Here is a 15,174-nt window from a genome sequence, read left to right as displayed (position 1 = left end):
ATTAGAAAACAATTCTTACTTCATAATTGTAGCTAGCACATCTTGCATGCAAACCCGCTCTGCTTTACCCCCCCCCCCCTAATATGCAAATATATAGCCCAAATTATACAAGTCCAATGCATTCTGTCACCCGCCACTTGTCTTAGCGGCTATGAAACTGGCTTTCTCAGATCTTACATTTAGATCAAGAACTTGAGCGTGTTCTGAATAATTAACAAGTAACCATTTTTCATTTGAATGGCGTCGTATATAATCGGAATATTTTTAATAAATTTCGGAAAAGATAAGTGTGTGTACTAAATAATTTAGAAAACACATAATTGAATTTGATTACTGATACCACAAAATTATTTTTCGGCATAAATATACCAAACAGATCTGCCGAATAAAATGGAATTTAAGTTGTTTTCTGAAGAAGATTAAAAAAAAAAACCGGTCTTTTTTCAATGACCGAACCTCAGTTCACTAATACTTAATCTTAAACAGGAAGTATTATATAGGGTGAAAACATAGCCATATCGTTTGGACTAAGTATCGTGGTTGAGGGGATTCCTGCTCATTTGGAGTTGAGTCTAACATCGCTCTTTGTGAACTATTATTTTTATTACCTCTTCAGAGAACTGTAGAGTGTCTCTTCAGAGAACTGCAGAGGGATTATTTTACATGTCGTTAAGACTGAAAAAAAAACCCAAAACAAAAACAACCCAGAAGTAGGTATGCTTTTATTTTCACACAAGTCGTAACGAATAAAATTGATAAAGAAAGATAAAACAAAGAAAAGCCAAGATCAGAAAGACCTTATTCAGGAGGGGGCGGGGGTACCGGGTTTGAACCCCGCCTTCTCTCCCGAAGATTATATCCCAGTCGTAAAAAAGAAACAAAAAAATGCATATAAAGAAATTGTTAATGCGTTTTTAAAGTTTTTGTCCCCCTCCCCTCTCGCTGAACAAATAACCCTCCCGAGCAAAAATCCTGGATTCACCCATGAAGATCAGTGTCTTCGTTACCACATCTTTTTCGTATATTTAAAGGCACTGTTTTCACTTTTCTTCTCAGGAACTGTAAAAATCGATCAAAATATCAGCATAACTGGGAATTAGACCCGGTCCAACTTTACTCCTGATTCGACAAAGAACCAACCCGACTGCCAACCTTAATCATAACAATTTTATTAACGTGGAAACCCACAGTCACTTCAACATATATATCTGGTATAACATAACGATAAATCCAACATAACGATTACCTGATCACGGTTATTAATTAGGGAATAGGGTAGTGCTCCAGATAACAGCTCATAGAGGACAATGCCATATGCGTAAACGTCAGACTGAAAACTATAGGGATTTTCATCAGCCATACGAATGACCTCTGGTGCCATCCATAGTATCGATCCTAGGCAAAGAGAAATTGTTAAGGTACAGGTTTCACACAGTTTAAATCTTTGGATGGGGGTCATACAAGTTTTAAGCATGAAGTGGGCATATCCCTTGGCTTCACAAAGGGGATTGTATTACTTCAGTTATATATCCACAATTTCAGGTTTTCAGTTAAAGAGAAGTTAAGGGTAAACTGGTTTCATGCAGCTTAAATTTTGAAAGGGGGGGGGGGGTAAAACGACTGTTTGGGCTCTTTGTTTTCTTTGTTTGTGTGTTCGTTTTGCCAAAGAAGTCCTGCTTATTAATAATATTTTCAGAAATATATATTACATAATACAAAAATAATAAATAATAAGAAATGGGAATGAAGAAACATCATTATTAGCAGTACGGTTTTAGACGCTTAAGGGCATCTTGCTGCATTTGGAACTTGTGGTAATATATTATAATTAGAACCTGTTTTAACCAGTAAGATACTTTAATAAAACTTATCTTTATTTGAACTTACGGATCTTACTTATTTATGTTGACGTCCAGTTATCAAAACCTTTATTTCTACCTCAAGGCGGCTCCCCAAGCCACGACCTCGCTCACGGTAAACATAACCTAGAAATTTAGGCTGTGAATGGGTGAACGGATGACCATGTGAACGGGTCTTAATGTGATAAGATCCAGAATACGTTCATTGATCCTTTTTCGGGGGGTTGGTAGGGGAGGGAGAAAGAGCCGTGAAAGTTTTCTTGGGTGAAGGCTGTAGAAGTATTCTATTTTTGCAACACTTCAATTTCAAATAAAAAGATACAATAAAGACTGACCTCCAAAGGTCACTGAAATATTAATTAACTGAAATATTAAACCGTGATTGCAGCGGTAGCTGCAAGTTAGTAAAAGACGAACAAGTTCCATAGTACTTTATACTATTCTAGCCCATAGTAACAGAAATGTTAAAATTAAAAGCAATTTTTCACAAAACTAAATCATGATATGCACGATGATGCAGCACATTTATCTTTTGACAGGAAACATCTTTTACTATTCAGACTAAGAGTCACGGGCTGTTTCCTGTGTCATGGCTGCAGCTCTAGCTACAACCTAGTAAAAGACGAATCACAGCCAATAGTAGCCAAAATTTGAAAACCATGTTTGGAAAAATTATAGTAAAGAACGAACTCTAGCCCATAGTAACTAAAATTTTAAATTAAAATGCAATTTTGGACAAAGACTAAATCATCATATGCGTGATTATGCAACAAATTTATGTTTTGGCAAGAAAATGAAGACTAATTGCTATAATATCAATTTAACATCATCTTGCATACGAATATGCAGCTTTTTGCCAATTAAGGATATGCTTTTGAGCATTATAAAAAGCATGTAGGCTACATACAGTAATATAAAATGCAATATGGATTTTCCAATGGAAATTCTTGTTGTTCAAGCGAAGAGACTGTAAGTTTTCTATATAGGGGTTTCAGACAAGGCGGCACTTCTTGTTTTGATTTGACCCTATTTTTAGGAGTTATAGGCAATTGTAGTTTTTACTATGGGAGACGTCATCGTCTCTTACTAGGCTGCTATCTACCACTGCAACCTAAATGTTTAACTAACACCATTTTTAGGAGATTTGGGCTATTCTTTTTGATAGGATATTGTTTTTGTCTTGCACTAGGTTGCATCTCCTGCTGCAACTACGTTTATCTTGTCAGAAGAGAAGCGTATTCCATCATCAGGCATATAGTATTTTATTTTAATACTTCAGCTACTTTAATATAATTTAACATAATCGTTCTTTAATATAACAAATAATAAAACTAAGACGACATCTACAAGTGAGCTTGCAGGGGGGTTAATTGATACAGAAACATAATAAATAATACAGCTAAGACAACATCACACACACACACCTAACTTGGCCTAATTTACGCTGACTTATAATACACGCCTGACTTAGCCTAATTTAACCCAACCTAAACTAACTTAACCTAACCTAGCCTAACTAAGCCTAGTCTAACCACCCGCCCAACCCAATCCTGACCTAACTGAATTTAACTTTAGCCTTAACTAACCTAAAAACCCACAATCTCATAATACAACTAAGACAACATTTACGGGTACAAAGCCCTTTTTCCTATTTTCAGTAATTTTTCAGATTTGTTATTCTTTAAGGGTTGCAATTTCCCTTCCTAGTCTTTTTGAAGTAACTTTGCGTTGTCTTGGGTTTTCTCCTCAATGTCGTTCAGTTGTATTTTATCCTCTACTTGCTCATCACTTTCTAATTTCACCAAAACCATTGATGGCCAATATGACAACAGTGACAGATCATCATTTTCTAACATTTCCACATTAGAATCGAGTTTTATGACAATAGGTGATGGCCTGTGCACTAGTGTTTCAGATTTATCACCTATATTATCAAGCACATAAGACCTGAGGCTGGAACTATCCCAGAAGAAACATGGTTAGGAGCGTTAAAATTTTAAGAAACAGATTCATTTTTGAGTGTTTGCAAGTCCATGTGTTTTGGAAAAATGCAATTGATTCCTGAAGTACCGAAAACTGATTGATCTTTGGGATCATTCTCCAGGTCAACAACCTTAGAATTTTGGTGTTGCGAAAATGTGTGAATATTGTCACATTTCTTTTTCAAAGACCTTCTTTCATTTGCACTTTCTTCTACCATTTAAGAAAATACAATGGAACTTTTTGACTGAACCTCTTCCTCACTTGAAAAGGGAGGTATCGGAATTTGGTTTGAACTAATTGGTCTAACTTGAATATTTTCATTCTTTCGGGTTTCAGATACTGCAGATGGCTGCCCTAGTAGCTTTTTCGAAATATCTTGGGCTTTCTCCTCAATGTCGTTCAGTGGTATTTTATCCTATACTTGCTCATCACTTTCTAATTTCACCAGAACCACTGATGACGACAGCGACAGATCGTCATTTTCTAGCATTTCCACATTAGAATCGAGTTTTATGACAATAGTTGATGGCCTGTGCTCTAGTGTATCAGACTTATCAGCTGAAATACCGAAAGATGATTGATAGTTTGGATCATTCTTCAGCTCAACAACCTTAGAATTTTGATGCTGCGAAAATGTGTGAACATTGTCACATTTTTTTTTCAAAAATGTTCATCCATTTTTATTTCGTTCTTCCATTTCAGAATATACATGGCACTTTTTGACTTAACCTTTTCCTTACTTGGAAAGGGAGGTACCGGAATTTGGTTTGAACAAATTGGTCTAACTTGAATATTTTCATTCTTTTGGGTTTGAGATACTGCAGATGGTTGCTCTAGTAGCTTTTTCGAAATATCTTGGGTTTTCACCTCAGTGTTGTTCAGTGGTATTTCATCCTCTACTTGTTCATCACTTTCTTATTTCGCCAAAACCATTGATGAAGCATATGAGATGGTTGCTGATGGTTGCTCTAATAGCTTGGTCAATATATATTGTCTCCAATGCTAAATCTCGGTATATATCCTATTTTGCAATTTTCTCACCCTCAAAATCAAGGCCAATTGAGCCATTTAATCAATAGATGGAACAAAACAAAAACGTATGTTCAGAGCCTTCCATGTATTAGGATTTTCAGAACAGAGTTTTACGAAATAACTGCTTCCATTTTCCAATAAATATCATAATATTTTCAGTGTCTTTAAAAATGAGGGATGAAGATACTAGATTCATATTCAAAGCTTTTAAAGTTCATGCATATTCTTCTGCTTCTATGCTTGATTACTCTCATAATCTTGAATAATGCCAAATAATCAAAGGTGAGTTTATCTACCTCTGCCATTGCCTCATCGTTTGGCATGCATAGATCAATGGACGTAAGATCCCAAACCAGCAGTTCAACATTACTAAGTGTTTTAAGGAAATTAAAAAACATCCTTGTGATGTTTTTGGAACTATATGCTGGCATATAAGAGATTAACTTGGAGTTATCACCATGAAAAACATGTACAGATTTTTTGTCCTTTGCGTTAGAATTATGCAGCTGTGGAAATTTGCGGAAATGTACATTCCTATCCAAGGTGGTTGATGAGTTGACACTAGAATAAGGACAGGAAAGTCAAACATAGGTGTTTTCCTCATCTGACAGCTTTTCAATATATTGTTCCTCCAAAACGATAAATCTTGGTTAATTTTCTTTTTTTGGTAACCCCTATTTGGTAATTAAATAAAAAAAACAAGTTTTTTTAAACTGAAAGTAAGGAGCGACATTAAAACTTAAAACGAACAGAAATTACTCCGTATATGAAAGGGGCCGTTCCCTCCTTAACGCCCGCTCTTTACGCTAAAGTTTGAATCTTTCTCTCAACTCTACTTTTTAAAACAGTAAAAACTGGTGAAAGTTTGTAACTTGCAGCCCCTCCCTTGGGACTGTGGGGGATTAAGCCGTCCCTAAAGACATAGTTATTAGGTTTTTCAACTATGCTGAACAAAATGGCTATCTAATTTTGATCCAGTGACTTTGAGAAAAAATGAACGTGGGAGGGGCCCTAGGTGCCCTCCAATTTTTTTGGTCACTTAAAAAGGGCACTAGAACTTTTAATTTCCGTTAGAATGAGCCCTCTCGCGACATTCGAGGACCACTGGGTCGATACGATCACCCCTGAAAAAAAAAATTAACACGCATCCGTGATCTGTCTACTAGCAAAAACTTCGAGTTATTTGTTAATTTCTTTATAAAAAAAAACTTTTTTCTACAGAAAAAAGGTGAGTTGCTTGAAATAAGTCCGTTGGTTTTAAATAGGCATTACTCATTACTTAAAAGAAAAACGAACCTGAAGGCTGCTGAAACTGGTGTGATCCGGCCCATCTAGTCTTCACAGTCGCTAGACCAAAATCACCTATCTTAACTGTCCAATCATCGTGCAGGAAAATATTATTGCTCTTCAGATCTCTATGGATAATATTTTTGGCATGTAAATAACTGAAAAAAGAATACTCAATGAACAATTTGCCTTCCTTTAATCATGGTCATTAGGACTATGTTTTAGCTCAAATCTATTTACCATTTATTAAATTTAAAGGGGCGAAATTGGAGGCAAAATGTCTTTGCTATAGTTCTACTTCGATCAAGCCCAAGGTAAATAACTGCTTTCCAGAAAAACTGTCTTATATTTTGAAGATGGGTAGATCAATTAGGCGAATAAGACTATAAAAGTTTACAAGATTCAATATTTTAGCTCGATTGCATAAAGTCCAATTTACCTCGCTCAACGAATTTCTTTAAAATAGCAAAGAACATCCGCCCAAAGGGCGATTTTTGTTGTCCTAGTGACTGATCCTGAAGCTCATGTAATTCAGTCATTTAATCTTCAGTGTAGCTAAATCAAAGTCCCCTGCTTAGACTTCACTCTAGCCCCTTTAAAATCTTTACCCCCCACCCATAAAAGCTTTAATCCTTCCGATTGTCTAAAAAATGTTTCTTCTCTGTGGGGGGTGTGGACCAATGAAGAGAGTAAACTTGAAATAACAGGATATTCAGGGCTTTAATATGGCTTCTTGAAAAATTGAAAACAATTACTGCCAAAGGCATGTATAGTGTTACCCATTTGCATTATAACAGTAAAAATAACTATAGTAAATGGGCCAAAAAGTATGGGTAATTTTATAAGATTGGAAACTGGCACTAGTGTCTACAAAAAAAACTATCTACACCATCTAGCATTTGGCGACACTTGGCACTTTCTTTCAGTGTAAATATAACAGCAATTAATTTAATTAGTGTAATTGGTAAAATTAGGGTAGTAATAAGCGTCTAATATCACTTCCTGAAAAAAACACTACAGAACTTGAAAAATGTCAAGTGCCACCAAACGCTAGATGTTGGTAGTTTTTTTTTGTCGACACTACCACCAGTTTTCGCTCTGATAAGTTACCCATACTCTTTGAATAGGGTCACAAGTAATACAGCGATGTGTAGTAAAATTAAAAAGAGCTTTTCAAATTCAAGAGAGATGAAGGACTGCAGTTTACAGAACAATTATTAGCTTTTTTGATTAATTATCCTTTTTAGTAAGCTTAAATGCAATATATCTTTTTATTAGGCTCATATTCCGCTTATTCTACGTTTTAAAAAGCAAAATTTGATAACTGGAAATAATGCAGATTAAATTAAGGTAAGCTCAAAAATAATTTTGAGTCTAACCTAATCTAAGTTCAAGAATTTTTGAGGATGTAATAACAAAAAAAAAAAAAAACATTTCACAAATTGGTGACACTGAGTTAATTGCCTTTGTAGTAGCTTAATACCCTTGAAAGGGTATTGAGAAATCACTCGGAAAACAGCTTAACTGAGTCTTTTCACAAATCTTGTGTTACTCTATTAGCTTTTTTGGTTATCAGATTTTTGGTACTAGCTTTTTTGGTTACTAGATTAAATTTCATTAATAGCTTTTTCGGTTATTTGGTTTTTGGCTTTTTTTTCTTGTTCAATCCTCTTGCCCAGCAAAAATCCCCTCAAGACCCCTTAAGTAATAGTCCCCTCAAGACCCCCAGTTTCGTTCAATGTTTTTCTATTTACAAATACTAAAATAAAGACAAACTAACTTTTGTCATCGTAAATAGTTTGGATACCACAATAATTAAAATATTATACCCGTTTCCACTATATTTTCACTATACATCGTATCTTCTCAAAAGTTTAAATTCGACAATCTGTCTTAGTCGGCAATCTGGATTGTTCGCTACTGCAAAGATGACGAAGTTCGGCATGGCGTCAACACTTTACATTTTCAGATAACAAACTTGAGTTTTTTTTTCTCTTCAGAATCACAGGGGAAATCAGTAAGCATAGTAAAAAGCATAGATTACATGCTGGGTATAGTTTTTCCCCGTTAATAAAGGCTTCCAGACGTATAGCCAAGATATTCAGGCTTTTATTAGCATAAATGGATAAATGGAATAAATGATCTAATAGATGATATAATTAATGAAAGAGGGAACACCTCAAATTCATTGACAACCAGACAGAGATTGTAGTGATTGTCAAGATCTAGTTAAAAAGCAAAAGGTTAAAAACCTAAAATTGAAAGTAACTAACAGTAGAAGAGAAAAACGAAATCAGGTACGTAAATATTCCATTTACTCCATTACTTGGGCAGTTTGTCTACCAACATCTGTTAATGATAACAGTTCAAAATTAATTTGTTTTCGTTCCAATGATTTTCGGCCATCGCATTCGAGTTTTCGATTGTCAAAGTATTTAGACTTAATTCATTTGCTAGTCCAAGTAATTAGCGAAAAACACCTCAAAATTACTGATAACCAGACATGGATATTAGAAAGTGATTGTCAAGACCTATATATATATATATATATATATATATATATATATATATATATATATATATATATATATATATATATATATATATATATATATATATATATATATATATATAGCAAAACAAGCAAAAACAAGTTAAATTAATTGATAATTAACCAGACAGGTTTTGTAAAGTGACTGACAAGATCCATAAAAAAGGTAAAATAAAAACAACTAAAAGTAAAAGAAGAAAAAAAATATTAGAAGAGGAAAAGACTACTACTTCAACCAGTAGCTCACTGCAGCGCCAAGCCACCTGATTCCAATAAAGATGCACAAGCTCCTCTTTCATCCCAATCTGTCCGAAGCTTTCTTATTTACATCCTCCCAAGAAGTTTCCGTTTCCCACAATTTTTCTTTGCGACATCATTCCGCCCCATTCAAGGACGAACTGCTTTTCGTTTGGGCCTAGACAGTTGGCCGACAAGGACAATCTTTGACAATCTGTCATCTATCATCGCCAGAACGTGTCCTAGCCATCTCGACCTTTCTCTCATTTTAGCCCAAGAAAGGAGGATTGAACCAAACTGTTCGCATAGCTTACTGTTTGAGATAGAGTCAGTCAGAAGGGTACCCAAAACAACCCTCAGACAATTTCTCTGGAAAACATATAACAAATACTCCTCCGTTATTCAAAGAACTCACGCATCAAAACTATATTTGATTACTGTCATCAGTGTTACTTCCAATATAGTCTTGGTTTGCAGACTTATCTTCCAATTCTTTCACCTTTTTTAACTGTGAAAAAACACCCTGTGCCTTGGCTATTCTACCCCGTTTCTTCACTGCTCCCACCATCTTTACTAATAATACTACCTAAGTAAGTGAAGCTTGAATAGAAAGAAGTCCACTTAATATATTAATATACAAAAAATCCACTTACTCCATGCCTTGTGCAGTTTGTCTAGCAACATCTATTAATTGTAATAGTTCAAATTTAGTTTCATTAACATGAAGATGCTTATAGAGACTAGAGCCTTCACACCATTGGGTTACAATAGCAAGCTGAGGCTTGGAAACACATCCCATGAACAGCAGTACATTCACGTGCCTGCAAACAAAAGACTACAATAAATCGAAGCGAAATTGTCATTTCTTGGCCGACTGAAAGCAAATATAGAGAATAGGATGGGGGATAGGACGGATAAAATAGGGGGATAGGATAATTTCACTTTCAGGAAAACTGCTGAAAAACTGCTGATGATAACTAAATTTTTCGTAGTTACGCAGTCAAAAGTGGACAAAGAAGGGGCGTAATTTGCTATGGTGCAGGGGAGCCAACTGCCATTCCCACACTCCGGGCCCCAACCCCAGTTTGCCACCCAGCTGATATTTAGTTTCTTCAAAAATCTTATCAAAACTAAGATAAGCCTAAATAATTGGAGTAACCACAGAAAAGGGTAAGAATTCTTTAGTATATCTATATCTTTATGGTGCTCTATGGCTCATTTTTCAGTTTTCAGTGTGATGTTCACTTGATTTGGGAAAATTGACTCCAACTTTGCCCTCTCCCCCAAGATTTCGACAAAATTACGCCACTGGTATTAAGTCCCCGCATAGATCATTTCAAAGAGCTGAGAAATCATGCTATATTGCATAAGATCTCCGAAATTTTCTTTTCTTACAGGGAAGGATAATTTTGCTCTCAGATACCGAAATGATATTTCAAATGTTGGCTGTGTTCCTATTTTGAGCCTAAGTTATTCTTAGTAATTCTTGACATTCCATAAGTCCAAAATTAACTCGAGAATTTACCGAATTTTCCATCTAGAAGAGTCGAGTAGAGTAAGTGGCTTATGAACACAGAATACTTTAACAGCCGTAAGTTAATACTTTTTCATAGACGTAAGTTACAACGAGGGAAAGGAAAGGAAATTAGTAAAAAAATTTTTTAAATATAATGGTTAAAATACAGTTAGATATGCAAGTAATTAATTTGATACTTATAAAAGCATAAATAATTAACTGCTTTATTCGTATCTATGGTTCAAGCTATGATTGACACTAAAATATTTCAATCCACATGCAGTGGTCCAATTAATTGTCAATCATCGAATGAGAACTGGGAAGAAATACTCCTGAGCTACACACAGAAAAACGTACAAGCGTGGAAACTGGCACTAGTATCGAGAGAAAAAATTTCAGCGCCATCTAACATGTGGCGACACTTGGCATTTTTTCAAGCTCTGAAATCATTTTTCTGTAAGGAACTGAGATCAGATACTTATTATAACACAAATTTTACCAACTATACTCATCAAATTAATTATTGTTACACTGACAAAATACTAAGTGTCGCCAGTTTCAAAACAAAACAAAAAACCACAAAGAAGAGAGAAACAAGGGGAATGCGAGTCAGTGAAAAACATAGACTATAATGCTAATATTTCGGTCATGACCTGCTTGACCGTCCTCAGTGCACAATATTAAAATAAAAATTACTAATAAAAAGCCAACGATAATATAAAAATGAAGTTTTAGTTCTTGTATTTTTTTTAAGGTTTGATTTTTTATATTATCCTTGGATTTTATTATAAGTGACAAAAATTTATTGTAAGAGTGACAATAACGTCGTTCGATCTTTACTAGAGCCATAAGGTCCGAACAACGATAGTACGTACTTTTAGTTGCTGTAGCTTTTCTTACTATAGTAGTTGAGCAGAGGGTTGTTACTTCGGTATTGATTTCATTCCTTCTTTCATAAAATTTTTGAGATTTAAAATCAAGGAAGCACTTCGCTAAATTTGGGACCCAAAGGCATCTACAGTTGGAATTTCGAATTGCTAATTACAGCTAAGTAGACAATCCATGACGTTTGGTTTCAGTTCTGAGTTTTCTTTACTTGTGTTCTAAGGGCTGGTGGCATGAAATTATTTCTAGTGTTTTGCCAAAGTTAGAGCAGCCATGAGTTCTTCAGTCGATAAATAATGCTAACAAAAATGTCACTTTTTGTAACCCTTTCCTTTCTCGGTTGTCCAAATAAAGCAACGGGGAGAGAACCAGGAACGGTCTCCCCCCAAAAGAAAAGCTGTGGCTTCACCCCCTGGAATTTCTGGTTTCCATTTTTACTTTTAGATAGTGAAGCCAAAAAAGATCCCCTAGATACTTTTCAGTACCATTTCTCAATATTTTTTTATAGTTTCTATTTGCTAGTAGTGAGTTCGAACCCTGAACTGCGACAATTGACTTGACTAGAGTAAAGCCAGCTACAGTTTTACTAAGGTCCGAGCGTAAAAAGTTCGCTTCATTATCATAATCACAAAATGCGAAATTAAAAGCATGGGTCTTGTATAAAACCTAACTAAAATCGGGCCTTCGGTATTCAGAACACAAGGTCTCCAGTAAAGGACGAACCTCTGCCTATAATAACCAAAAATTAACAATTTTAAAAACAGGTCGCGTCAATATTTCACTTTAATGTCATTTATGGTTTACTAAAGCTTCATTTATGAGTTCATTCTTCATCTTGTATATGAAGATACAGTTTTTTTGCCAAAAAATTGATTATATTTTAAATATTATGTTATGTCAATTAATAAAAGCAGTAGATATAGCAATTAACTTTAAGATTAGCAAAAAAATTTGTCAAGTGAAGAAGAGTCGTCGTTTCCACATAACGAGGGACCATTTTAGTTACAATATTTATTTATTTTCATTTACTTCCCACAAAATTGAGGAGTATAAATGACAAGTAATTAAATTTGTGAAAACTCTCCAACAAAGCAACGATTTATTGAAAAAAATACACACAATAACGGAGAGACCAAATGAAACGCACCCAAAGAATGCAACAAATAAAAATGGCAAATGTTTGCTAAAGTCTAGAAAAAAAGGATAGAGACAATTAAGAAAAGGCAAGATAAAAAGGGATAAATCAAAAAAAGGATACGCCATGGATAGATATTTTTTTTTTACCTATTTAAGTTTATTATTTTAATCTTAGTCATTTCCAAATACTCACTCAGTCCTACTAAAACAAATAGTAAAATCAAGCATAAAATTATAATATTTTAGAAAATTGTAATTTATACCATAGCTCAAAATTGCTTAAAATGAGAAACAAGTACAAATTACAACCCCCCTTGTGTATCACAACAAATATAACAACTAATGGAAAAGGGATTTGTTTTTGTTTATAAAACAAAGTAAAAGAACCAGCGATAATTGGGAGAATACAAAACTAATTTCTTGACGTTACTCGGGACTTAATCAATGTTAAACTGAATTTTAAAATAATTTCAGCTTCCCACTTCTTCGAGAAGGTTATTTTAATTTATTTTTAATTAAAATAACTTTATTATTTTAATAATTTTAATTTATGTTATAAATTAATTTTATTTTATTTTTAAAAATAAAATGGTTATTTAATTTTAATTTATGAAGAAGTCTGCTTAGAAAGTCTTTTAATTTCAATTTCAGTCATTATTTCAGCTTCGGCGTCGTAGTTGGACATGCCAATTTTGCCTTTCTTTCATATTTTAGACGTCCCCCCCCCCAGATGGTTTTTTCAGAGAAAAGTTGTTTGTTGCCACCTGTTGCTCGGTGTCAGACAAGATGACGTCCACCTGCAGGTGGCGCTCTAAATCCGTGCCGAGAACAGTGCCGGATCGGGAGTTTGACTGGAGCGGTACATCTAAGAGAAAGCTCTTATTCAATGATTATACAAACTCTAACGCCAAACACTTGCTTGTTGGATGCAATTCTAGAACAAGTCGTATTAATGAACTTTCCAAAGCATTAGCTCATTTTGTTATCCGAGTGTCTACAAGCTGTTCTTATTCCAAAATCAAACAGTTCGTGGTAACGAACTGGAGCGACCCGGCTCAATAGTAAACGAAACTCTAAAAAACGGAATTTCGATACTAAAAGATATATCAAAAGAATCGGATTTTTATGCTGATTTTAAATATATAAATTTCATCAAATTTAGTATTTGTCATCAAAAGTTACGAGCCTGAGAAAATTTGCCTTATTTTGGAAAATAGGGGGTAACACCCCCTAAAAGTCATAGAATCTTAACGAAAATTACACCATCGCATTCAGCGTATCAGAGAACCCTATCGAAAAAATTCCAAGGTCCAATCTACAAAAATGTGGAATTTCGTATTTTTTGCCAGAAGACAAATCACGGGTGCGTGTTTATTTGTTTTTTTGTTTTTTTTTTCCCCAGGGGTCATCGTATCGACCAAGTGGTCCTAGAGTGTTGCAAGAGGGCTCATTCTAACGGAAATGAAAAGTTATAGTGCCCTTTTTAAGTGACCAAAAAAATTGGAGGGCACCTAGGCCCCCTCCCACACTCATTTTTTCCCAAAGTCAACGAATCAAAATTTTGAGATAGCCATTTTGTTCCGCATAGTCGAAAACCATAATAACTATGTCTTTGGGGATGACTTACCCCCCACAGTCCCTGGGGGAGGGGCTGCAAGTTACAAACTTTGACCAATGTTTACATACAGTAATGGTTACTGGGAAGTGTACCGACGTTATCAGGGGGATTTTTTTGGTTTGGGTGTGGGGTTCAGGGGAGGGGGCTATATGGGAGGATCTTTCCTTGGAGGAGTATTTCATTGGGGAAGAGAAATTCAATGAAAAGGGCGCAGGACTTTCTAGCATTACTATAAAAAAAAACAATGAAAATATAAACATGAAAAAGTTTTTTCGATTGAAAGTAAGGAGAAGCATTAAAACTTAAAACGAACAGAGATTATTACGCATATGAAGGGTTCTAAAAATACTTTAGCATAAAGAGCGAGGTATTTAGGAGAAGATAAATACTTCGCTCTTTATGCTAATTTTTTTTTTTAATAATTTCAACTATTTATTCTACGGCCTTTCTGATTCAGGGGTCATTCTTAAAGAATTTGGACAAAACCTAACGTAAGTTACGTAAGTTATGTACGTTTGTTACGTAAGTTAATTCTTAAGTTACGTTTTTTTTTACTAATAAAAACGTTCGTTAAAAATTAAAAGATCTAGTTGCCTCTTTGAGTAACCGAAAAATTGGAGGGCAACTAGACCTCCTTCCCCACCCCTTATTTCTCAAAATCGTCTGATTAAAACTAAGAGAAAGCCATTTAGCCAAAAAAAGAATTAATATGCAAATTTCATTTTAGTAATTTATGTACGGAGAGCCAAAATCAGACATGCATTAATTCAAAAACTTTCAGAAATTAAATAAAAAAAACAAGTTTTTTTAAATGAAAGTAAGGAGCGACATTAAAACTTAAAACGAACAGAAATTACTCCGTATATGAAAGGGGCTTTTCCTTCTCGACACCCCGCTCCTTGCGCTAAAGTTTGATTCTTTCTCGCAACTCTACTTTTTAAAACAATAAAAAACTTTAGCGTAAGGAGCGGGGTGTCGAGGAGGAAAAGCCCCTTTCATATACGGAGTAATTTCTGTTCGTTTTAAGTTTTAATGTCGCTCCTTACTTTCATTTAAAAAAACTTGTTTT

General features: G+C 34.7%; 1 protein-coding gene across 1 annotated transcript in view; it reads right to left on the bottom strand.

Moving 5' to 3' along the window:
• The window catches only part of LOC136033337 (serine/threonine-protein kinase B-raf-like), a 46,332-nt gene that overhangs the window by 19,690 nt on the left and 11,468 nt on the right, over positions 1–15,174 (bottom strand). Inside the window, exons 3-5 of the mRNA XM_065714130.1 lie at positions 9,603–9,770; positions 6,171–6,319; positions 1,247–1,395 (exon numbers count right to left, since the gene is read on the bottom strand). Of these exons, the coding sequence (XP_065570202.1) occupies positions 1,247–1,395; positions 6,171–6,319; positions 9,603–9,770 (466 nt within the window). The remainder of the gene's footprint in view (positions 1–1,246; positions 1,396–6,170; positions 6,320–9,602; positions 9,771–15,174) is intronic.

Source organism: Artemia franciscana, chromosome 11, assembly GCF_032884065.1.
Source record: "Artemia franciscana chromosome 11, ASM3288406v1, whole genome shotgun sequence".
In the NCBI taxonomy this organism is placed as follows: Eukaryota; Metazoa; Arthropoda; class Branchiopoda; order Anostraca; family Artemiidae; genus Artemia; species Artemia franciscana.
This window is presented reverse-complemented; position numbering and strand designations above follow the sequence as displayed.